The following is a 26,755-nucleotide window of genomic DNA, read 5'->3' as shown; positions in this document are numbered from 1 at the left end:
AATAAACAATAATCGAACAAATAATGATTTTTGACGAACAAATAAGAACAAACGACGAACAAACGATTTGTTTATAAAAAAATACTGAAAACGATTTTTCAGTCGCCAGGTTCAGGGAAGTCATACACCGGGCACATTGTCGCCGACCCGGCATCAGTGCAATTTTAATCGCCCAGGTGTGGAATTAGCGGGAAGTTGTAGGGATGGCCTTCAGAGTCAACCGTTTTCCTAATTTTTAACTTCCTGCTAGAGATGCGAGCGGTCCCGTCATTGACATTTTTTTTGGTCATCGGACGGTCACAGGACCGTCACATGACCGTATGTTAAATGATGGACCGAGCAAGCGAAAATGCTGCCATCTAGTGTTCTAAGAACTTAAAGCAAAATAACAGTTTGTTATTGCGAGTGAATTTTGGAGTAATATAAGTATGGTAAATAATTTTTTTAATAAATATTTAATTATAAATTTTGTGTCATAACTTATTTTATGGAATAGTTTAAATAATTGAAATTAATACGAATATTCTCTAAAAGATGGCACCAACTTTGCTACTTTTGCCCCCATATACCGACTAATAAGTGCCTTCAATACTTTCTATAAGATATATATAACAGCCTGGACGTTCACAAGATAAAAATTCTGAGTGTTTCTCAAAACTTTGTTTGTCAAATATTGTATAAACTGGAGCATAATATCTTTACTTCTAAGTTAATTAGAGACTTATCATAATAGTACTTTTAAGCCAATCATATTGTATCAAATTATATGTAATATGGAACCCGCTTAATGGCTTTGCTGTAGGGTTCATTAAACTGATAAATTTATATATATATATATATGTTAAGAGCAGTATATATATATATATATATATATATATATATATATATATATATATATATATATATATATATATATATATATATATATAGAGTGTCCCAGAAGTAACTGGCGCCCTTGTAGCATCTGATAAACAAAATAATTCTGAGACGAAAAGTGCTTGGCCATTTTTTAATCAGACGCATAGATAATTAATTATTAATTAAAATAACGTCCTTTTATGCGTTAGAGAGAGAGAAAGCACTAGCGTCAAGTCAAGTGCATTCCAACGAAGACGCTTGTACGTGTGACTCCTATCGACTCCAAATTTGGTAGGAATCTTCTGTAAGAGATGTAGAAATAATCTATGAACGAATTTTACGATATCTCACCCTTACAGGGTATTGCGGGGGTGGCTATTAAGAATGAAAATTTTTAATTTTCAAACTATAGCTCCCATCGACTTTAAATTTGGTAGAAATCTTCTGTAAGTGATGCAAAAATAATTCGTGAACGAATTTTACGATATCTCACTCCTACAGGGTGTTGCGGAGGTGGGTATTACCAATGAAAATTTTTAATTTTCAAGCTATAGCTCCTATCGACTCCAAATTCGGTAGGAATCTTCTGTAAGTGATGTAAAAATAATTTATGAACGAAATCTACGATATCCCACCTCACAGGGGGCTGCGGGGGTGGATGTTAACCATGAAAATTTTAAATTTCCGAGCTGTAGATCCTAAAGGCTCCAAATTTAGTAAGAATCTGCTATATGCGAGGTAGAAATGATCTAAGAGTGGATTTTATGACAATCTACTTCCGGGAAAAAATGAATTTGCCTAATCATATATAGTTATATATAATCACTTATATATAATTAGACCTGAAAATTGGCCAGATCTAATCATATATAATTAGATATAATTATATATATTTATTTCTATAAAAATAAAAGAAATTCACCGTGGACGGGGATCGAACCGGGGACCTGACGTTTTAAAGACTAACACGCTATCCGTTCACCTACGAGACTTACTGGAAGAGTTAAGCTTGAAATACATACAACTAATGCAAATCGAATACATAATCGATTTTTATAAGTTAAATTAATTAATACAGTTCCATTATTTCATCCACAAAAAACTATAGTTTAAAAGATTATTAATCATTGGAGTAGCAGACTCTGAGATGAAAACAGAGAATGTTTTATAGTAATCACAAAATGCATATATAATTATATATGATTTCCGTATAGTTACACTGATATTGATAGAATGATTTGTTTATATTTAATGAGCTTTATTAACTGTTAATAAGTGATTTCTTAACATAATGGGATTTAATATACAGGGTGTCCCAAAAGTCACGGACGCCATTGTAGCATCTGATGAAAAAAATAATTCTGAGACGAAAAGTCCTTAGCCATTTTTCAATTAACCGTATAGATAATTAATTATTAATTAAAAATAACGTCTCTTTATTTGTTAGAGAGAGAGCGCCAGTGTCCAGTAAAGTATGTGCCAAACAAAGACACAACTAACTGTATGACTAACTGGTTTCTATAGCTAACGTAGTCACACATATTTACTTACACATTCACACGTGCAAGCGTCTTCGTTGGAACGCACTTGACTTGACACTAGTGCTCTCTCTCTAACGCATAAAAGGACGTTATTTTAATTAATAATTAATTATCTATGCGTCTGATTAAAAAATGGCTAAGGACTTTTCGTCTCAGAATTATTTTGTTTATCAGATGCTACAATGGCGTCCGTTACTTCTGGGACACTCTGTATATTTATTACCAGTTAATAAATTATTTATTAAATACGATTTATTAAATGTTAATAAATATTTGTTAACAGTTAAAAAATATTTATTTAAAATCAAAAGCAAAAATAGCAATTTTCTTTTGACATTTTTTACAACCCGACAGCTGGAATATCAATTAGATCTAATCAGATATAATCATATCCGAACAAAAACAGTTTCACTGTAAAAAATCGCGCCAAGTCCACGTTCATAAGACTTTTAAGAAAAAAAAATTTTTTTTTCTTTACAAAAAGATATAAAATCAAAATATTAAAAATTCAAGTAACCGATATGATTGTATATAATTTTCGGAAATTAAAAAACATTTTGTTGTAAATTTAAAAATTAAAGAAATAATTTTGGAACGTATTTAGTGTGCGTGGTTGCAAAATATTTTACTTTTTATGAAATTCGTAAAATCTATCTACTAAGACTGAAAAAAAATTTGACATACACAATGACACACACCAAGTGTGTCAAGTATGTCGTTACATAGTTTTTTCGAAGAGCTTCAAACTCCGTTCTTCTCCCACCATAACTCCCATACATATATCCGCTCTTGTACATATATAAGTACACATATTTCTACTACACATAAATGATTTTCACACACTAATATATAATATTTTCTATTATATTCACATATATTTATTTATAAATTATATATATTACAGTGCATTAATATTCGTATTTTGCAAATTAGATTAAGCTTATTACTATTTCTATCAATCTATAGTCTATTAAAACTATGAAATAGTTTAATTGTTAACGTAAGAGATAAATATCATTTAATAATATTATTTTATACAATCTTATTCTTTTAACATTAATTAATAATTATTTATAAGTTGGATACAGGATGTAAATTTTTAATTTAATTTTTATATATTTCGTTGCAATATTATATTAAAGCAAGTTTAACAAAAATATGTTATTTGACGATCTTATTTTTTTGTTACATATTTGTTACGTTATTATTTAGCCGTCAAAACAAGGGATCATAGAATTTTTCTCGCACGTGTCTTTTATGGTTTTTCCTCAGAATCTCAAGTACCTAAGGTTTCTCAGAACTCAACTACAATGTCCCTTTGTACTCGATAATAGCTTATATTTATTTGAAACAAAATATACTCTATATAATAAATATTCTACGATACAGAACCTAAACTTTCTAATTTGGATAGTGTTCACTATTTAAATTATGAATTAATAAAATAATTTAATATAATCTAAATTACATTTAAATTTGCACTGGCTGGTAGCGTCACCTTCTGGATGCATCTAGAAGCTTTACAAAGTACTATATTACATTGTTGTATAGCCCCAAATTGGCTATAGTAAATTTGTTGAGTTCCTTTAATTCGCCCGTTGGAACGCGGTAGGGCGTTCAACTCGCAGTAAATAGATTAAGGCGGGAGAGTAGATTTAAATTTGAATAATTTAAAATAAATAATATAAATATTCAATGAATTTAAAACGCTCAGATTATTTTAGTTTAATTTAGATTTGCCTTGCGCGCAAATATATTATTTATTATTCAATAGGTTACAAAATAAAAAGTACCGACAATAATTTCGAAAAAGGAAAATTTGCGTAGTGTACTACAGTCTTGCTTTTTGATAAGTGTCTTCTTGTTCCTTGGTTTTCGACTCCCCTGGTTGAGATGTTCGTACCTTTGGAGTGGGAGAGTTCCAGAGGGTAGTGAGGGTAGTTGCGTGCGCCTCTGCGACTCCTGTTTTCAGCAAGCATCCCTTCTCGAGTTGGTAAAAATGGGACTATGCTGCGATGACGTCACGGCGACTCGACATTCCCAGACTATATGCAACCCGCATGGATGCCTGGTTTTTATGACCTAGTCTTGAGTACTCGAGCAATCCCTTTTTTAAGCGAACGTTTTGTAAAATAAGTTACTTAAAGGATTATGACAATAAAAAGAGTAATAAATAAAGATCTCCGGGTTTTCCCAGCATTGTAAAGAGTATTTCCAAAACGTTCGGCATCTTATCCTAAGTGACCATTACAATTAACGTAGGTTTATTTTAACAAAGAAATTTTTTCTTAGCATGTCTAAACTAACTGGACAGTACTAAAAATTTTTATAAGTTTTTCCTTGGGAATTTCCGGTAATTATAAATTCGTCTAAGGTAAAAGCCCCAATAGATGATCATGTACCAGTATATGATCACTCCATGTATTTGTATACCTATATTTGTGTATATAGATATACAAATACATGGAGTGATCATATACTGGTACGTGATCATCTATTGGGGCTTTTACCTTATACCCTAAAATTTATGATAGAAAATTTCCCATACTTAACAATAGAATTTAAAATAGAAAGGTTTAAAATTTTTTAAAGATTCTTATTTTTCTTACCGATACTATTACAAATAAAATACATATGGGGTATTCCATGCCAAATCGACCACTTTTGAACTCGACCCCTTTAAATTTTGCTGAAACATTTCCATTCTTTTCTACCCTTTGAAAAACACTTTTGAGAATTTTTTCAAATTTTTTTGGCCAACCCAAAAAAAGTTATGAATTTTTCAAAAAAACGGCTTTTTTATTTTCAAATAGCCATAACTTTTTTAGGCATCGACTTTTGGGTACCTTTTTTTTTTTTTAAAATTTTTGTTTTTAAATGAACTTTTTGAAAAAATATATCAGAAAATTAAATATCATCAATTCTTCAAAATAATCGGCTTTTTTTGACCAAAACCGTTATTTTTTGGAAGTTCGACAGTTTTTTTTTTTTTTTTTTCTCAAAAAAAACTTCAATTAATATGACAACTTTTCCCGTCCATCTCGGAGTGGCTCGATTTTTTAATTTTTTATTCAATTGAAAAAAAATTGTCAAATTTTGAAAAATGGAAAAAAATTTTTTTTTTCTAAGTTATTTCTATAATAAAATAAATGTAATTTAAATGTTTTGTGGTATAATATCCTTAATTTATAAGCTTATAAAACGATAGTAAATACTAAGCTTATTAATTAATATTGTTAATTTTTAATGATTTTACAAAAACAATATAATAATTTAATCATTAATGTTCTCTCTGGCGTTACAATATTTTACAAATTCTATGTTCATTAGAGTTTGAGAATTTTTTTACATACAAACAACCATTTTTGTCGGGGATTACACAATGTAGTTGTTGAGTTACTACAATTGGTTTCGTTTTTGTAAATCTGTCATTCAAGTCGTTCAATGCTGTATTATAGTCTTCTTCTGGAGAAAACTTGACTATGATATTTGGCAAGTTATCCGGATCAGAAGTCCATTCGTAAAGTCCTATAGGTGTTGTTATTTGTTTATCTACCGCAAGCTGGAGACTTGCTCTTGCTGCAAGTCGTTTGAGGATACCACCAATTCCATCACACGGACCTTGCCATGGGCAGTTGCAAAAAATGCCATTCAGCAGGAATATCAAAAATCATCTTCATGGTAGTACAAATTAACAAAATTTTTAAAGTTTTTAAACTGTTGAGGAGCCCCATCAGAAAAGTAATAAATCTTGTTACAGCGTTCAGGAAGACTTTTCACATAATCAGTTATTATTTTGATGAAAACATGAACAGCAACAGCATCGTGATTATTACAGTCTGAAATAATCACTAAACTTCTGTGTTCAAGTTTGTCATTTACTTTATAATAAATAACTACCGGAAAAACTGTCGCCTGATCATTATTCCAGTGAAAACCAGATGCTGCATTTTGTACTACGAACGCATAATTCTCTGCAAAACCACAAATAATGACATATTCATTTGGTTTTAGTGTTTCCTTTAATGTTTTTAAAAACTTAGCTTGTTCTTTTTCAATGAATGAGTGAGGTAGAAGAACTTTCAATTCACTACAAAGATTTTCAATAAATTCTTCTGTAGGCTGTATAAAAGTTTCTAAACTGCTCCTTGGTTTTGATACCCAACGCTTGTACGTGACATTCTCGATTTCCTGATTCTCAAAACATGTCAGTAAAATGTTACTCAACTCATCTACCCCTGGACACTTGTTACATCCACCCAAATAACATTTTTCTGTTGGAGTCTCACATATTATCATGTTCAAGCAATCATTATAGTGTTTCAACGACTTTTCTGTATTCCTCGTTAAAGAATGAACATTTGTACCTGAAATAAAAGTGATTGAGTAAACTGAAAATCTAGGCACGTATGATTATTAATAAATTGGATAATTACCAAGCATCATCAACTTTAAGTTTTGATGGATAGTACATACACAGATAGTATGCGTTCCACTTGCTCCTGCTAACACACAATGTTTCGGCCGTAACGAAGCAAATTTCGAAAATCCAACTTTCTCTGCAGGGTTTATTTCACGGAAACATTGGTAAAGTTCTTTTAAATTAGACAGAACAAGCCGTTTTTGGACGTGTACCCGATTACCATCATCATTTCGAACTGAAACAAAGTCTTTCATGCCGGGCATCAAAGCACTATACTCATCATCGTTGTAAAATTCGCAATTTTCAATAATATTTGATCAGTAATTGTCGTCCCTATAAAAAAAATGTTAAGTGAATCAATCTTCAGATGTATTAGAGCCATTGATTTTACGCTATACCTACCTAATTTTGTTTCAGGTGTTGAAAGTATACCGTTTTCTTCAACCAACTTTTTTGCTACTCTTGATAAATGTCTTGATGTATTCATAGTTTTACAAATACGTCTTTCACCCCATTTTTCAGGTAACAAGGTTAAGATTTGTATCTTTAAAGACTTTTCTGTTTCTTTATCATTGAATTTATCGTGCAGCTTTTCAATTAATGAACGAAAATTTTCACCATCGTCATCAATTGATCCTTCGTCAGCAGTTGAGTTCAAAATTTTTTTCAAGCTGTCAGACGTCTGATTTATTTTATTACTCAAAAATTGATAATCATTCAATTTTTTTGAAGGAATTGGCGATTGATTTAATAGTCGCAATGCATCGTTTATACTGGGTAATTGAGTTGCAGCACTAACTTGGGATGCCGAGCTTGATTGTGAATCTTTGGGTTCACTATTAAACGACAAGGAACCTTAAAAAAAACAATGAATCGTATAGCTGCTAAAAATGCATTCAAGTAATGTATAAATAATTTAAAAAAAACTTACGGAATGATGAGGACAACGGGAGATCTGTGGCAGTTGTGTTACTATCACTGTCAGCACCATCACTGTTCTCATTGTTATCACTAGAATCATCTTCATGATCACTTGCATCAACGGTAGTATCATTACTAGTATTTGTTTGTTCCTTTACCAATTTTAAAGCTTTGTTTCGACACGAACTGCATAATGAATAATTATCACTTAATCCCAACGTGACTTTCATGATGTCAGTCGCTGGACGTAAACTTTTTTTTTTAAAATGTGATTCTAAATCAAATGGATTACAACAACGATCGAAAAATATTTTTGATGCCATTATGTCTCGATGAAATTATTCCAATCACTGTAGATGAGTAGAAGTAAGATAATTATCTTTTCAAACAAGGTCAAATCAACTATAACAATAATTCTCTTATTTAAAAAATGGAATGACAAAAATCTCTCACTACATCACACAAAAGGTTAACAGGTTATGTTTGGATATGAGCGTGACAGCCTTACTTATGAATCGAAACATACTAGCGTATAGTTTTTTACTATACTGACTATAGATAAGTCCATAATTGTCATACCCTAGATTATCGATATTACTGATATGTTCAAATTTGAATCTTAGTATTTACTATCGTTTTATAAGCTTATAAATTAAGGATATTATACCACAAAACATTTAAATTACATTTATTTTATTATAGAAATAACTTAGAAAAAAAAATTTTTTTTCCATTTTTCAAAATTTGACAATTTTTTTCAATTGAATAAAAAATTAAAAAATCCGAGCCACTCCGAGATGGACGGGAAAAGTTGTTATATTAATTGAAGTTTTTTTTAAGAAAAAAAAAACTGTCGAACTTCCAAAAAATAACGGTTTTGGTCAAAAAAAGCCGATTATTTTGAAGAATTGATGATATTTAATTTTCTGATATATTTTTTCAAAAAGTTCATTTAAAACAAAAATTTTAAAAAAAAAAGGTACCCAAAAGTCGATGCCTAAAAAAGTTATGGCTATTTGAAAATAAAAAAGCCGTTTTTTTGAAAAATTCATAACTTTTTTTGGGTTGGCCAAAAAAATTTGAAAAAATTCTCAAAAGTGTTTTTCAAAGGGTAGAAAAGAATGGAAATGTTTCAGCAAAATTTAAAGGGGTCGAGTTCAAAAGTGGTCGATTTGGCATGGAATACCCCATATATTTTAAATCTTTCTGGGTTTTTCCCGCTATCATTTATTGCAGCCATCTTTTTTATATGTAATTCTATATTAATATATAGAGAGCGTTGTGATCAATCCTTTCGGATTCACAACAACATATATTACCACTTATTACGAAAAGTATTTATAATTTTTTCTAATAGGTGAAGCCATCATGAAGTTTTTTTTCCTCTTGAAATATTAGAATTTTATTATTTAGCATAACATTTATTAATTTTCATACATATATTATTTAGAAAAAAAATAGTTTATCATGTATGAAAATTAAACTAGCAGATATCTGACAATTTTAATCATTGAAAGAATTATAACTAAAAAATTAAAATAAAATTAGAAGATCTTTTCGAAAAATGATAAATGCACTTTTTGGAAATTAGAAGAAAAATTTTACATGCAGAAGATTTTTTTGAAAAACTATAAGTGCAATTTTTGGAAATATTTTTTTAGTTCTAATTTAATTAATGAAAAAAAACAAAAAATTTTTAAGCGACTGATGATTTCAGTATTATCATCACATTATCAATAATTTTCAAATAAAACAATTGAAAATTAAAAATTAAAAATGAGTTGACAAAAAATTAAATTAAAGGCTGGATTCTAGGAGTCGAATACGTTGTGACGTGGTGAATTTGAAAAATATATGGGTCATTCCATGTCAAATCGACCAATAGTTGGAATCGACCCCCTTCGATTTGGATAAATTTTGATCAGAAGTTTTCTTTTATCATTTATAATTTAGCATGATATAATTTGTTATTTGTCCTTTTCTTACTTCATTTGTAGTTGTTGACGCCACTTATCGTCTTATTAATATGGGAATAATTTGTAATTTGAGATTGAGAACCATTAATGTGCAGAAATTTGTAAGTAAATAAGTATTCGAAAGAACGAAAAGAAATTGATATTCTCATGAAATTATTTCCGATTTTTATTGAAAATTAATATCTGTTTGAGTTATTTTAGGTTGAAAACTGTAATTGAAGTGAAGAAACGGACAAAATATATCATGCGTTAAAAAAATAAAAAATGATATCATGCGTTAAGGATGACTTCAAGATTATATCCAAAAAATAAAAAAAAAGTTGAAATTAATTTATTATTTAATATTCCCACGTCATGCATTCAATTTTTAAATGCTAAAAATTACAATATTATGTATCTGCATAATTTTACCTTATTTAGAAGTTGCAAAAAACAAAAAAAAATTTTTTTTTTAAATTAAAAAATTCATATTTTTGAGAAAAAAACACCTCTCCAAAAATTTCAGGATCTTTTAAGATCAGTGCAAGATATTATACAAAAAAATTGAGCCAAAATTTTAATGGCGGTCGTCATTTTTGACGATTTTCAAAAATTCAAAATTTGACAATTTTGGTATTTTTCAAAATTTTTTTCTAAAATATTTTTTTTTTTTTCAATAGCCCTAAGTGTCCCTTTTCAAACAAACGAAAGCCCATTCCTGTATCTATAATAGCGTTCGAGATATTACAAAAACAAAATTGAAAAACTGGAAAAATCGCTAAATTTTGAATTTGGATATCTTTTGAAAAAAATTTTTTTATTTTTTTTCCTTTACGTTTAACAACGTAATCCACAAATTGTTAAAGAAAAAAACCACCCATTCATTCTCTCATATTAGATCATCTTCAAATAATTTCGACAGATATATTATAAATAGTAATTCGGAAAATGTTACTATAACACCCTCTGGCAATGCTAACTGTCCCTCAGATTCTGCTTTATATGATATTATGAACAATTTTGTAAATCTTCCGTCTACGCCAGGTAATATATCATTGTTTAGATACCCAGAAAATAACAATCTGATTTTCAATCCTATGCATCACAATACTTCCCCATTAAAGTCATTTATACCTGAAGCAGTCTCCACAATAAAATCTAACAAACAACACAATGTGAGATCCAATCATTATTATTGCTCTACTATACATGACGGTTTTTCTACGTCAATCCCTACATCGTTTTCGACAAAATCAGAATATCAATATTCTGAAGACAATCATATCATTCTCTATCTTCGTATGAATCAACGAGATCTCAATATTGTCAATCTGATCATAATTATAGTAAACCAAACGACGAACTTCATCAAACAGAGTTTCCTAATGATAACAATCCAAATCAAAATCAGCCTTTAAGACAAGAGTCATTCCATCTAAAATTGTCTAATCAGCAAAGTCGACTAATTTTAGATTTTGGTGTAACTTTGAGAAACTCTTCTCTAGGGTCCCAAAGAACAAAATTTACACAAGTTTGATTTTTACAAGCGCTTGTTTTCGCCTATTTAAATAAAGACTTTTAAAAATCGATATTTTTAAGGCTTATTAACTTTTACTGTAAAATTTTTCTGTTTGAAGCTATCTGCATGATCAAGATGGAATTTACAGTAGGAAAGATAGTAGGTTAAGGGTAAATGAAGATAATTGGCTCGGACGAGTCCTTTAAATATAAGCAGCGTGCTGAAAATGAGTGTTTTTTAGTCATTTTTCGTGAATTTCAATCAACTCTAGCGTCTTAACTGTTGAGAATTAAAAACTCGTGCTCCGCGGGAATTAAGTATATATATGATAGACAAAATTCAGCCACAAGTTGACTTGAGCTGCCCACTCTTCATAGAAGAAAACTTTGCTCGAAGTTTTGAAATTAAAAAAAATTCCAATTTTCAGGTTATGAAACGAGCTTGTTGACTGCGCGATAAAAATCTGATACTCACAGAATCTATTGTTCTTACCTTCAACTTTAAACAACTACATCACTTGTTTTGTTATTTTCATTTTTAGTGCATGTGCGAGCCGTTTTTTTTACAGCAAAAATCTGGACGTTTTTACAAATGGATTAAAATTACTTACCATCAGAAACAACTATAAATATCTAAAATTTTTCTAGTCTCAATAAAGTTATGGATATTTGGGGTGTAAAATTGTCTTTAGAAGTAATTATTATCGAAAATGACAGTAACTGTGAACAATTTTTCAACTAGAACATTATTTTTTATTCAACCGTTTACGGTTTGGTTTTACAATATTAACAATATCAAAATTATCGGAAGCTGAATACTTCCGCGCTTGTAATTGATTCTGAGAAATTGGTATAAAGCTATGATATGATCTCGTATTTTTTATTGTATTTATATTTATAAATCTTTCAGATAAAAATGTCTCAGCAGCTTCTACATCCTGGCTTGATACAAAAAAAAATTTTATACCAGAAATTTGATTAGAACAAAAGTCGTGCATTGCGATTGGAGTTAAAATATGGTCATCGGTAGATCCTTGCAAGCTTGCTCTTCTTACGGTCCTTTCGATCGTACCACCTGCTCCATCGCATGGACTTTTACCATGAGAAGTGGCAAAGAAATGCCACTCTGCTTTTAATCCAAAATCCGCTTCATGATGACATATATTTATAAAATTTTTTTTATTTTTGTATTGAGCGGCTACTCTATCACTGAAGTAATAAATTTTTTTAAACTCCGGATAACTGTTTTTAATGTAATCGAGAAAAATTTTTTGAAATGCAAAAAACGATACTGTATTGTGAGTAATATAATCACTAATCACACATAAAGTTTTTGTCTTAAGTAAACCGTCTTCTTTAAAATAAATTACAAAGGGATGTAGAGTAGCTTGATTATTTGTCCAATGAAACGATTGTACTTCATCTTGTACCATGAATGCATAATTTTCTGAGAAATCAACTAATGCTATACACTCTGAATTGTCTTTTAAATTTTCTTTCAGGTATCTCAAATACTCGGATTGTTTTTTTGAAATAAAATGATGAGGTTTTAAAGTTGTCATTTGTATTTTCAAATCATCTCTAAATTCATCGACATTCTTAACTACAGTTAATAAATTGCAGCGATCAGTAGAAACCCATTGCTTAAAATTAATTTCAGATGACAATTCACATTCATTACATATATCGGAATCAATAACATCAGTGCCTGGACATTCTTTACAGCTATATAACATACATTGTTCACTGCTATCATTACAAACTATCTTTTTCAGTAATTCTTTATAGGTAAGTTTAGTTTTACACGCCATTAACATTAACTTCATATTTTGATGGATCAAACAAACACATACTGAATGTGTACCACTAGCCCCAGCCAAAACACAGTTCTTCGGTCGAAGTGAAGCAAACGACGAGAATCCTATGGCTAAGTTTGGATGAATTTGCTTGAATTTTTCATAGGCTTCTTTCAAATTAAATAAGATTAAACGTTTTTGTTCTTTAGACTTTCCGTTATTCTTATCGCGTACAGTTACACAATCTCTTTGACCTGGCATCAATCTACTAATATCATCATCTTCGAAAAATTTTATAACAGCTTCAACAATTTTTGTTTTCAACTGACGTCCACTTTCTTTTTTTGGAGCCTTCGCTAATACTCCATATTGTGCCCTCAGTGTTTTAGCTTTTTTTACAAGATATTCACTACATTCAAATTCTGACTGTATTTTAGAAATTGTCCACTTTTTCGGTAATAAACTTAAAATTTCATATTTCTCGTCAAACGTTGTAGATGCTTTAAATTTCATTTTCAATTCATCGATTAACTCTAAATAGTCTGCATTATAACAAATATGATCATTGTCTTTTTTATTATTTTCATGTTCCACAACATCAAAAGTAGCTTCTAATTTTTTTCGTATTTTACTTGATATTTGATTTACTTTTTCATCAATTTTTCGTTTTCTTTTTGATATACTTAATTTTTGGATAGGTGGGATTGGTGACTCTTCTACGATTGAACAAATTTTATTAAGTGAATCTAAAACTTCGTACTTAGGATCAAAAGATACCCCAAGATCATCAAAATTTCGCGATAATGTATCGGTAATATCATCATAATTTTCATTTGTTTCGGTTTTTCGTAAATTTTCCATACAACGTGAACAAAGTGCTCGGCCTGGTATAAGGTTAAGATTCTCATTTGCTTCACAAAACTCTACAGTTATTTCCCGCAAGGACTTAAGAATAGGTTTTTTATGAGCACTTGATGGATCACAACATTTTTTTCCAAACAAAGAAAAATAAGAAGGCACAGTATTTTTATAATGATAGGTACAGATATCTGTGAAAGATACTGCCTGAATTCGTTTAGTTAATAAGTATTTCTCATGTTCATTCAGATTATTTTGATCGATCAACTCTGATGATCGTGAAAACGTTAATTTATGGCAATCTTCTTTTAACAATAAACCAATCGAACACTCCATTACTTTTTTTAAGAATTGAGAAATCACAATACACATCAACTTACTAAAACAACCGAACTGAACAAAAGAACGCTCTCTGAAACAATGACAATTGAGCTTTTATAGACAAAGAGTTAAAGTTCTTCAAAAATCCGCCACGGCCAAATGTCGCTGCTCTCCCGCTTAATTACTACCATGCAACCTAACTTGGTCGGGGAAAGCACGCGACAAGCGAAGAGTGAGTGAAACAATAGCGTTAAGCTGATGCGTAAAATTTGACACCGATAATCTAAGAAGTTTGTTTACTTTTCCATTTTGCTTACTTTTCCAATCGACGGCATCGAATCACAAAAAAATATATAAATTGGAAAGTAACAGAGATTAAGTTATTAGTAATTTAATTGATACTTATGAACTCGAATTTACTTCTCGAGTATACTTATATTGTTAATAATTAATAATATTTCTAATTTTTCGTTTGAATTTACGTCTATTTTCACTTACTTTTCAATGCAATGCAGTCAAATATTGAAAATAAGCTTATCTCTATACGCATGCATAAAAATATATAAAAATTCTGTTGTGAAGACAGAATTTTTATAGACAAAAAATTGAGATAAAAACTACCAGTTATTTAAAAAAAAAAAAAAATTGAGTTGATTTTTGCTATAAAAAAAACGGCTCGCACATGCACTAAAAATGAAAATAACAAAACAAGTGATGTAGTCGTTTAAAGTTGGAGGTAAGAACAATAGATTCTGTGAGTATCAGATTGTTATCGCGCAGTCAACAAGCTCGTTTCATAACCTGAAAATTGGAATTTTTTTTAATTTCAAAACTTCGAGCAAAGTTTTCTTCTATGAAGAGTGGGCAGCTCAAGTCAACTTGTGGCTGAATTTTGTCTATGATATACATACTTAATTCCCGCGGAGCATAAGTTTTTAATTATCAACAGTTAAGACGCTAGAGTTGATTGAAATTCACGAAAAATGACTAAAAAACACTCATTTTCAGCACGCTGCTTATATTTAAAGGACTCGTCCGAGCCAATTATCTTCATTTTTCCTTAAACTACTATCTTTCCCACTGTGAATTCCATCTTGATCATGCAGATAGCTTCAAACAGAAAAATTTCACAGTAAAAGTTAATAAGCCTTAAAAATATCGATTTTTAAAAGTCTTTATTTAAATAGGCGAAAACACGCGCTTGTAAAAATCAAACTCGTGTAAATTTTGTTCTTTGGGACCCTAGAGAAGAGTTTCTCAAAGTTACACCAAAATCTAAAATGAGACGGCAACAATTTTTTTTTTTTTGAGACGATTTCATATGGAATGACTCCAATGCTTTAAGATAGAAACAAAACATTTTATGTGTGCTTTGTTAAAACACTTGGATTTACAGTGAACAGTCAGGGAAGCTTCCTAGGACCTCAAAACGTCGAGATCAGATGAAAACTCGATTTTCGAAAAACGGGGTAAAATCAATAACTTCCCGATTTTTGAAAATTTTCAATTTTCTTAGCTGTAAGTTAAAACGTTGTTTGTATATTGGACCGGACCCACCTACGGACATGTATTTCGACCCGCTAAATCCAGGACAAAATTCTGAAATCTGTTAAAAATAGCACGTAAGGCGAAGGTACGAAACCATATTTTCGAATTACAGACTGTCATTTGTTTGTATAGAATTTTTTATCTTCAAATGAACTACGCAGTGGGTTCCTTTTACATTTTTTGTTCTCTTCTGGTATTTCTCTCGTTAGCATCCAGCAAAAATCTAACATCATGTCGACATTTTAATTTACTCGATACCTACCCTTCATCCCTGTTTAAAATTTCCAATAGGATCCCATCAAAAGCGACAAAAGCCACTTAGAAACCCATAAATTTTATTGGTTTTTAAGTGGCTTTTATCGCTTTTGATGAGATCTTATTGGAGTTTTTTAACAGGGATTTCACTTATGTCTTAATGGAATCGTTTTACTTATTCTTTGCTATAGTCTCCAAAATTTTCAGGAAAGTGGTCGATGTGAAAATTCTTGAAGTGTAGTTTAAGGACAAAAATGGTGATTTTTTTCAGTACTTGAAAGAAAAGTTTCCTGTAATAAGTGATGCACAATTAAAAGGAGAAATTGTTGATAGACCCCACATTCGAACTCTATTTTAGGATACAAATTTTATAGAAAAAATGAACAAGACGGTGAAAGTAGCTTGGATAAGTTTTAAAAATGTGTCCCAAAACTTTTTAGGAAATAAAATAAAAAAAGCGAAAACTACAAGACGTTATCAGAAGAATTAATGCCAAATTACAAAAATTTAGGTTGCTTAATGAACGCCAATCTATACTTTATGGATTCCCACGTCGATCACTTTCCTGAAAACCTTGGAGACTATAGCGAAGAACAAGTAAAACGATTTCGTCAAGACATAAGTGAAATGAAGGGTAGGTATCGAGTAAGTTAAAATGTCGACATGATGTTAGATTTTTGCTGGATGCTAACGAGAGAAATACCAGAAGGGAACAAAAAACGTAAAAGAAACCCACTGCGTAGTTCATTTGAAGATAAAAAATTCGATACAAACAAATAACAGTCTGTAATTCGAAAATATGGTTTCGTACCTTCGCCTTACATGCTATTTTTAACAGATTAAAAAATTTTGTCAATTTTTCAATTCTAAGATCATATTCCATCCATTAAAATGCACCCAAGTCATTTACAATCGTGTTTAATAGATTTTTTCTCATATTTATAACTGCAGTTTTCCCGATTTTTAGAACGAAGTTCCTTATCGCGCGTTGTGAAAGGGGACTAGACGGAAAAAATTAAGACCAAAAGTTGTAACGACACTTTTTGCTATAGTTGTAAGCCGTGCGGCGTGCGCGTGTTTCTCTTTCTGTCTCTCTTTCTCTCTTATAGAAAGCAAGCCAGTTATATTATTTTCGTTTCGTCTTTCTAAATAAAATAAAATTTTATTACAATTCCTTCACTAATTAATCGAAAGGAACTTCGTTCCATCCGGGTGTCCCTTGACACCTCTCAAGTTTTTTGTTGGTTTTTTGAGATTTTTTTTCTTTTTAAAACGTTAATGAGACAACATTTCACATTCAAATTCAGTGGAATAAAATACAAAAACATCATACTCAATCTGAATCCAAAAAGTTTTTTTTATCTCGATAATTTCGATTTTTCATGATTTATTGCAATTTTTTTGGGTTTATCGCATTTTTTTCAAATTTTGATGGCTCAACCCTGGCGGATCTGAAATACCGTAGAATTACGGTATTGTACGGTAAAAATACGGTCGATATATCGTATGGCCACCGTAGATTAGAGTAGCATTCTAATTGCACAGTAGAAACCGTAAAACACCGTAACGTACAGTAAAGAACGGTGAAAATATAGTAGAATGTACACTTCTGAACTTTCCGCATTACCGTATTCCAATGGTAACCTACCGTCAAAAATACCCTATTTTAGCGATAAGTTACCGTACAATTACGGTACATGACCGTACAATTATGGTACTTTAGCGTACAAAAACAGTACTTTTTTAACCGGATGATTATAGTATTTTACTAACAATTACGGTATTTTACCGTACAATCACGGTATCTCTCCGTACAATAACGGTAAATTACTGTACAATCGCGGTACTTTGCCGTACAGTCTCCGTAACTTACGGTAAATCACTGTACGTACCGTACTCTACCGTACCCATGGAGGAAAGTACCACGGGGCCTAGCTTGGCCCAACTATGTAAAAGTCTGGGCCAAGCTTGTAAGCCAGGCTTGGCTCAGTCTTGGTTGAAGTCTGGGATGATAACGATGGGCCAAGCCTGGTTACCAGGACTGGCCCACGCCTGATTACCAGGACTGGCCCATGCCTGGTTACCAGGGCTGAGCCATAGTTAATTTTCAAGTCTGGCCCATGCCATTTGATAAAAAATGATAAAAAAGAATTATTGGGATGTTATTTTTTTATTTTATTTTGTAAGTAAAGTAAATTCGAACCTAACTGTTGCTAATTATAGAAATAAAGTGAAAATCGTATCCGTTCTAACCGAGATTCGAACCCGAGCCGCGCACTTGCCAGACTGATAACTAACCCTTACACCGTACGACCGATAAGTTGATGCACATCTCAATATTCTGATAAGCTAAATCTATATGGTGACGAAGTGTGGCGGTTTATTATTTATATAATTTATGTTATTTAATATTGTGTTTCGATGAAAATTAACTATTTTTTACAAATGTTTATTATAGTTAAAAAAATGCAAGAGTCAAGTTCTTATATTACTTTAAACTTTGTACATCGTTCTGTATGGCAAGCCGTTTTACTTTTTAATACAATAAAAAAAAAGCCTATCTTATAAATTGTCCAGTAATTATTTATATTTTTTGCGATATTCATGATATAAAATATAGTAACAACATATGCGAATACAATATTTATTTACATGAATAATAATTCATCACAACTAAAAAATTCACTGAATTTGAATCTATATCCAAAATTATCAACATTATAATTAATTCGATTATAATTTGTGATCAGACATAAATGTAATTCAACTCGTTGCGATGGAACCATATTTTAATTAGGGTCTTCGATTTAACTATTAAAATTAAAATCAAGCAATATTATCTATTGACTACGTTCGCTGATGTGCATTCTTTTTTTTCACTAAAGAATAAATTCATATAAAATTTTAATTGATTTAAGAAGTGTTAAAATTTACAATATTCATAAAATATGATTCTTTTTTCATTATGTCGATAATTTTAATTGTATGAATTGTCACAGCCTATGACGAAATTCAAATCGATTTAAATTGAAATATTTTTTAATACGTAAATTTCTTAAAAAACGTTTTGCAATTGAATACAAACATAAAAATAATTATTACTACGAATAATATCTTACAATGAAATTAATATTTATGTTTAAAACGTAGATAATAAACGATTTTTTATTAACATCTATTAAAAGTTTAAAAAATTTATTATTTTTTAAAATGCATTATAATTTCAATATTATATCAGTTTTAACGAGCTTTAGATTCACCTGAAAATATTATCTCCAATGATAATTTTAATTCCGAATTCAAATTAAAATTATCTCCAATGATAATTTTAATTCCGAATTTGAATTAAAATTATCTCCAATGATAATTTTAATTCCGAATTTGAATTAAAATTATCTCCAATGATAATCTTAATTCGAATTCGGAATTAAAATTATCGTCGGAGATAATTTTAATTCAAAGTTGGAATTAAAATTATCATTGGAGATAATTTTAATTCAAATTCGGAATTAAAATTATCATTGGAGATAATTTTAATTCAAATTCGGAATTAAAATTATCATTGGAGATAATTTTAATTTTAAGATCAAGATTAATATTTTTACTAGAAACTTTTTTGTTACCAACATAATATAAAAGAGTACAAAGATCGTTTTCGTATTTGATCGTTATAACTACTATCAACTAGTACCATAGGCATAACCAGAAATTGTATGGTGATAATTCTGATTCGAAGTTTGAATTAAAATTATCATTGGAGATAAATTTAATTCAAAATTGAAATTAAAATTCTCATTGGAATTTATATTAATTCAAAGTTGGAATTAAAATTATCATTGGAGATAATTTAAATTCAAAGTTGGAATTAAAATTATCATTGGAGATAATTTTAATTTGAATTCGGAATTAAAATTATCATTGGAGATAATTTTAATTCAAATTCGGAATTAAAATTATCATTGGAGATAATTTTAATTTGAAGTTGGAATTAAATTCATCAATATGCATCATTTAAAAGTAGCAACGTGAATGAAAAAAAAATTCAATTGCTACATTCTTTTTAACAGTGAAAAAGTACTAAGTAATTTTTTTTTCAGTCAAAATTTTATTACTATTTAAGCTATTATAAATATGAAGATGAATTATTTTACTTCATATTTTTTTTATCATATTTTCAATGTCACCTTTTTTCAGTATGAAACACATTAAACAATTAATTTACTCTTTACAAAAAAATGTGGATTTAATTGTGGAGACAATAATTAATTTCTCTCCGCAACAAATCGCTGAAGATTAAAAAAAAATAAAAATAAAGCGTGACAAATATACATGGACATAATAATAATTGTTGGAATTATGATTTTCGACATAATGCTAATTTTTAAAATGATATTCATAAAATACAATTTTTATGACCAAAATTATGTCTTATTATTTACGCATCGTTTTTTTTTTGTTCAACGGAACTTTGGTTACATTAAAAAATTGACCATAAAATCCCGATGAATAATTAGTATTATTTTTCTAAAAATAATTGACAATTTTATGAAGGATTTTTTTCATCTATTGAATTATTATTATCTGCATAATTAGAATTCATGTTAAATAAAGTGTAAAAAAAATTCTGTGTATCTTATCATGTAAACCAATAAAAAAATTCGTAAAACTGACTGCTATCAGAAATTTTAAGGGGATTAAAAAATTGTTTGATTATTTATTCTCAATTATAATGTGATTATTTTAATTGCATCATAAAAAAATATATGAACCGATTAAATTAATAAAAAAAAATTAATGTTGGTGTAGTGGCAACATCAAGATAATTATAAAAAATTATTTCATTGAACATAAAAATGTCTCATAAACCCTATTACTTATATGGAAGAAGAATTATCATTATCTTAAAAACGAATAATAATTGATATTATTTTATCAATACGTACAATAATATGTGCTGCAAAACAATTTTTAGCAAATTAAATTATTAATAACAATTTCCAATTTGCTATAAATACTTGATGTATTAAAAAGTAAAACAGCTTGCCATAGTTCTGTATATTTTTAATATCTTATGATAAATTTTTATGTTTAAAATTATCAATATTAAAAATTCAACTGTAAATTATTATATTTTAATTTTTTTAAGACTATATCAATTTTGACGATATGCAATTGTCTTGGTTAAATAATAAATTTTAAATTTTAGAATTTGTTAGCAAATATTCGTTAAACAATAAATATTTACTGTATAAAATTCTATTACTTAATGATTTATTAAATTTGAATTTCCCATTGAATGGCTAAGGCTAGGTTACCCAATTCTGGCTCAAGTCTGGGTTGCTATTCAACGCTCATGGCTACAAAGAAAAAAAAATTTACTTAAATCAAGTAAATAATTTTTAAGAATTTCATCTTCTTGATTTGAGTAGAAAAATTCTTAAACTAAGAAATTTTTCTCGATTTAAGTAAATTTTATTTAATTAAAGAATTTTTCGTTTTGATTGAAGATAATTAAACTCTTCAAAGTTATTTTCTTGGTTCAAGAATTTTTTTCTTGAATCAAGTTAATTTTTTTTCAGTGTAGGTTTCCCAATCTTGGCTAACTCTTGGGTAATCATTGTGGCCGTGACTGAGTGACCCAGTTCTGGCCCAGGCTCGGGTAATAATTGGGCTGACCAAGGCTTAGTTGCCCAGTCTTGGCCCAAGCTTGGGTCGCCAATGAATCGCCAAGGCTAGGTTAGCCAGTCTTGGCACAAGGTTGGATAATCATTGGCATGGTCGAGGCTGGGTTAACCAGTCTTGGCCCACGTTTTGGTCGCCAATGAATGGCCAAGGCTAGGTTAGCCAGTCTTGGCCCAAGGTTGGATAATCATTGGCATGGTCGAGGCTGAGTTAACCAGTCTCGGTCCACGCTTGGGTCTCCAATGAATGGCCAAGGCTGGGTTAGCCAGTCTTGGCTGAAGGTTAGGTAATCATTGGTATGGCCAAGGCTGGATTAAACAGCCTGGCTCACGCATGGGCCAATACAGGTACACCGAAGCTAGGTTTCCCAGTACTGGCCCAAGCCTGGCCCCTTTGTCAACTCTGGGGGTTTCCTGCATGGGTACCTTACCGTAAATTTGCCGTACATTACCGTACTCTACCGTACTTTAGATCCGTCAGGGAACGGGCTGATTAACGTTCAGATTCAGATTCAGTAAATTGAAATGCATAAAAATCATACTTGATCCGGGTCCACAAAAATTTTTTCATTGCTGTGACTGCAGTTTTTTACAATTTTTTTGCTTTTTTTCGGGTTTTTTTTTGCATTTTCCTCAAAATTTTGAGGGTGTAGGGACAAAACTGACTTCAGATTCGGATTTAGCGGGTCGAAATACATGTTCGTAGGTGGGACCGGTCCAATGTACAAACAACTTTTTTTTGTGTGCCGGTGTTGTATATATGGTCCTATATCAATTAGATCTGATCAGATATAATCATATATAGATTTATATATAATCATATATAACCCTAGATAACTCAGGTCTAATCAGATCTAATTATATATAGATATATATTATCATATATAGACCTTAATTACTTAGATCTAATCATGTTTAGACTTATATAAAATATACATATAATATATTAGTCTACATATGATTATAATATATTTTATATAAAAATTTACATATAATCATATATAATTCTATATATTCAATATATAATCATACATAAATATATATGATTAGGCAAATTAATTTTTACCCGGGTTCTTATCACAATCTTATCTCTCTGTTCTTTTTTGTATAAATAATTAAAATCTTTCCTTAGCCACACTTTTTGTAATTTTTCTCTCATAACCAACTTTTATTGCAAATTAATTGAGAAAATTCTATGAACGAAATTTTTGTGTTCCTCTCCATTCGCCACCTAGTAAACTCCTAATAAATTTATTATTTTATTGCTAGGTGCCTTGACTTGATTGATAGCACTGGTGGAACACAATCACTAGTATTGCGTGATGGTACAGAACTCGTAGTGTACATCAGAATCAATACAAACGTATGTATATATCTCAGTTAACAGTAAAAATGTTTCTAAGCTGCTTATCAAATTCTTCTATTAAAACGAAAAAAACATTTTTATTCACCCACAGAAAAGTAAGTATAAACAAATGATGGGTAGAGCAAACAGGAATCGTCGTAGGAAAAATCTACCAACTAAGCAACCAATACAAGATTTATTAGTTATTGAACAATTGGAGTCTTGGATGGAATCTGTCGGTTGGACATCATCTTGTTATTTGAAACCTACCATTTTTCCTGTTACGCAGCGAGGCTTAAAGGCAGTAAATAATATAATGCCTAATACTTCTCTTGTAAAAATTCCTAAAAAACTTCTCATCACTCCATTAGTTGCTCTAAATAGTAAGATAAATTTTATTTTTCTGAAAAATCATAGTTATACCGTCCATTCCATTTTAGCAACTTTTATATTATACGAAAAGCATTTAGGAAATACTTCAACATGGAAGAATTATTTAGATACCTTGCCAAATTCATACACAACTCCAATTTTCTGTGCGAAAATAGAAAAAAAAATTATGCCATTTATCGTACGCCAAAAGTTAAGCATTTTATCACAAAAAATAATAACTGATTACGAAATTATCTTAAAATCTATACGTGAGTCGAAAACGGATGGCTATGATTTATGTCCTCATTGTAAATTATCTTTAATTGAAATATTTTCTTTTGAAGCTTACAAATGGAGTTATTATACTGTTAATACCAGAGCTATATACATGAAAAATAATAACTTTAATGACGATTTTAAAATTTCCGTAAATGAAAATTTAGCTCTTGCTCCTTTTTTAGATATGTTAAATCATTCATTTGATGCTTTAGTTGAGATAAAACCAGTAGATGATATAAGCAATGAATTTTATCAAATTTTTACTTTGACCACCATTCACGAAAATTCACAAGTATTTATCAATTATGGTAGTCATTGTACTTTCAAATTATATATGGAGTACGGTTTTTTTATTCCAAATAATCCATTAGATGAAATATTTATAAATTACTCATCTGTTAATAATTTGAAAAATATTTCACCGTTAACGAATAATTATATTTTATGGAACAAATTTCATGAAAGTATAGGTTTTACATCTTCAGGATTAAATTATCGTGCAAAGGTAGCATTTTTCATCCTCAGCACACCCTTAAGAATTATTCAAATGACTAAAAAAATTTATTGCAATAGCTTAAATCGTCTAGATGCATTATCTTATAACGTGCTTTCACTTAAACTCCTCAATACAAAACGATTAGAATTAATTAATGAATTGAAAATAATGAAATCTCGAACGAACAAAACTAATTCTTTTAAGATTAATATTAATGTTCAGCAAGAGTACGTTTCTATATTGGATAAATGTTTTTATTCGATTATTCATAATTAATTATTACTAGCACTTATGGTTTAGATATAAGGTTCTACTCTTTGAACTTGAAGTTCTGACTGGACTTACAATTATGTTCAAATATTAACTGTTATATTTATTAGATTAATTCGTTTATACATTGGAATTCCAATTATATAGCCGTTCAACGACAATAGTCTGTGCCATATGTCTATAGTTTGTCGATTGTCTCTCTGGCAGAAATAACTCTTGTCGGAAAAAAAATTCAAAACAACTGATCATTTTGTTAAACAGTAAAATATTAATTCACCATAAGAGAAGGAATTCAAAAGTATTGAAAATATGCAGAAGAATTGAGGAAAATTCAAATTTCGTTACGTAAGAAACATGTGTTTACCCTGGTTAAAAATATTGATTGAAAAGGATTAAAAATGATGAAATTTGAATACTTTTAAATACTTTCAATTCTTTTTCATGTATATATAGATATACAGTTTACATGGGGTGACTGATTCCCAATACTTTTCAATCAATATTTTTAATCAGGGTATGCAAGATTCTTAAGCAAGAGCTTGTGCAAAAGCTATAATTACTAGTATCTCCATCTACGTACAGATCTTCTGCATGATCGTGTCATAAGGAACCGACTTGAAGAATTGTTTATGACTTGTCAAATGAATTGTGAAAATGGGACAGAGTGACAGATTTTGTCACAACAGAATTATGTGCTTTACCCTGCTTAAGAAATCTAATTTGAAATGATTTAAAATGATTTAAATACATCGGATTTGAATACTGTATAGATATACAATTAACATGAAGGTAATCATTTGAAATCATCTTTCTGTATCAGAGTACTGCGATAAGACAGAGTCAAATTCTTGTGGGAGACTTGCAGAAGATCGGCAATTTTTACCTGTCATAATTATCTGCAGCAAGACCCCTAAATGAAAAACCACTATGTAAAATATTGTTATAAGAGATATTTTAATGATTTTTAATTCGTTTTATTACTTAGGGAATCTCGTTAGATGGAAAAATGATTTGTAAAGATAAAAAATTGAATTAGTGGTTTTGAAAATTGATGTAATTGAGAACAAAATTCAATTAATAAATTAAAAATAAGAGTTATTAACTAGAAATATATGTAAAGATAATAAAATCCCGAATTACTCGTGCATAATTTAAGACTAATATATGTTAAGTATTGAGAAAAGAAACGTAAAACTTAACTATAAGTAATCTTATAGTTAATCTTATAGATTACTATAAGTAATCTTTATGCATACACTTATGTAAAACTTTATTTACTCTATACTTAAGGTAGTACTACCGGTTTTAGAATTGACGTTCAGAATTTGATGAAACTTGGCATATAGATACATAATAATATTTTAATTAACCACTTAAATTTTTGGAGGCCTACCGAGAACTGAAAAAAAGATATTAATATTTACATATTTTTGCCTTTACCATTGATCCTTATGGAAAATCACAGACTTTATTTTATTTCATAAAACTGGACGTTCAGATTCTTATAAAAATTAAGACTACGAGAGAAGATAACATCTAGAATATCTTTAATAACAATCAGTATGGTTTCCGAGAATATGAGAATATTTGTTAATAAAAACATTCCAAGTTGATTTTTGTCTCTCTTTCTCCAACGCGATTTAGTATAGGGAAAACTACTACGTTAATCAAATAAGGTTAGGTCTTGGGATTTGACTCTTGTGGTAACGGTAGTACTACCTTAAAAGCCAGTCGATCTAAAATACTCGAAAAATAAACAATACATTTTTCATGAAGAGATTAAAAATCGTAATCCAGAATAAAATTTATCTAATTAAAATATATTATTTTGTAATACTTGAAATACTATTATCTTGTAATACTTGAACAAACTATAAAAATAAATTACAAGTTAGAAAAGAGAACTTCATTTTATTATCATAAGTTAACCTTATATTAGAAATCCAAAATTTCCAATGCATATACCTTGGTGGATCCGATTTACCGGAATTTACGATATTTTTACTGGGCTTATCGAGCACGGTTGAAAATTACCTTGATTTTCGGTGACTACATAGGTAAAAAAGAAAAAAAAAATTTGGCAGTCATAGGGACTGCCGATAGAAGTGAAAACTTATAACTTAGAATTTTGGTATTAAAATTTTTTTTATTTAATTTTTATTCAGAGTCGGTTTTAACAGCTGTGGCCATATCGCCAACTTTTAACTGTTAGGAATGATACGTTGAGGTGTTTTTGGATTGTGAAAATCTTAACTTATAAGGGTCAATTGAACCAGCAGTCCCGGGGACGATTGGACCATTCGAAGACGCATGGGACA

At 29.7% G+C, this 26,755-nt stretch overlaps 3 protein-coding genes across 3 annotated transcripts; 1 reads left to right on the top strand and 2 right to left on the bottom strand.

Moving 5' to 3' along the window:
- Positions 1-362: 362 nt before the first annotated feature.
- On the top strand, positions 363-26,341 carry LOC123273012 (SET domain-containing protein 4). Its single transcript, XM_044740088.1, has 3 exons — positions 363-431; positions 22,945-23,038; positions 23,133-26,341. The coding sequence occupies exon 3, from the start codon at positions 23,151-23,153 to the stop codon at positions 24,441-24,443; it is 1,293 nt and encodes a 430-aa protein (XP_044596023.1). The 5' UTR covers positions 363-431; positions 22,945-23,038; positions 23,133-23,150; the 3' UTR covers positions 24,444-26,341.
- LOC123273343 lies at positions 6,063-7,109 on the bottom strand. Its single transcript, XM_044740748.1, has 3 exons — positions 6,836-7,109; positions 6,300-6,766; positions 6,063-6,116 (listed from the first exon to the last, which is right to left on the bottom strand). The coding sequence occupies exons 1-3, from the start codon at positions 7,083-7,085 to the stop codon at positions 6,063-6,065; spliced, it is 771 nt and encodes a 256-aa protein (XP_044596683.1). The 5' UTR covers positions 7,086-7,109.
- Positions 7,140-8,340, bottom strand: LOC123273342. Its single transcript, XM_044740746.1, has 3 exons — positions 7,754-8,340; positions 7,221-7,677; positions 7,140-7,155 (listed from the first exon to the last, which is right to left on the bottom strand). Exons 1-3 carry the CDS (start codon positions 8,064-8,066, stop codon positions 7,140-7,142), a joined length of 786 nt encoding a protein of 261 aa, XP_044596681.1. The 5' UTR covers positions 8,067-8,340.
- Positions 26,342-26,755: the final 414 nt, after the last annotated feature.

Source organism: Cotesia glomerata, linkage group LG10 (assembly GCF_020080835.1).
Source record: "Cotesia glomerata isolate CgM1 linkage group LG10, MPM_Cglom_v2.3, whole genome shotgun sequence".
Classification (NCBI taxonomy): Eukaryota; Metazoa; Arthropoda; class Insecta; order Hymenoptera; family Braconidae; genus Cotesia; species Cotesia glomerata.
Note: the sequence above shows the minus strand (reverse complement) of the source record. Positions and strands in the feature narration are given on the sequence as shown.

What these genes read in the sequence shown, in the direction of transcription:
- LOC123273343 (XM_044740748.1), bottom strand. Translation starts at nt 7,085, where the DNA reads ATGCCCGGCATGAAAGACTTTGTTTCAGTTCGAAATGATGATGGTAAT. An exon ending in CTTAAAGTTGATGATGCTTG is followed by an intron (nt 6,767 to 6,835) that starts GTAATTATCCAA and finishes CTTTTATTTCAG; the next exon opens with GTACAAATGTTCATTCTTTA. An exon ending in ATCAGGCGACAGTTTTTCCG is followed by an intron (nt 6,117 to 6,299) that starts GTAGTTATTTAT and finishes GCTCCTCAACAG; the next exon opens with TTTAAAAACTTTAAAAATTT.
- LOC123273342 (XM_044740746.1), bottom strand. Translation starts at nt 8,066, where the DNA reads ATGGCATCAAAAATATTTTTCGATCGTTGTTGTAATCCATTTGATTTA. An exon ending in CCCGTTGTCCTCATCATTCC is followed by an intron (nt 7,678 to 7,753) that starts GTAAGTTTTTTT and finishes GTTTTTTTTAAG; the next exon opens with GTTCCTTGTCGTTTAATAGT.
- LOC123273012 (XM_044740088.1), top strand. Translation starts at nt 23,151, where the DNA reads ATGATGGGTAGAGCAAACAGGAATCGTCGTAGGAAAAATCTACCAACT.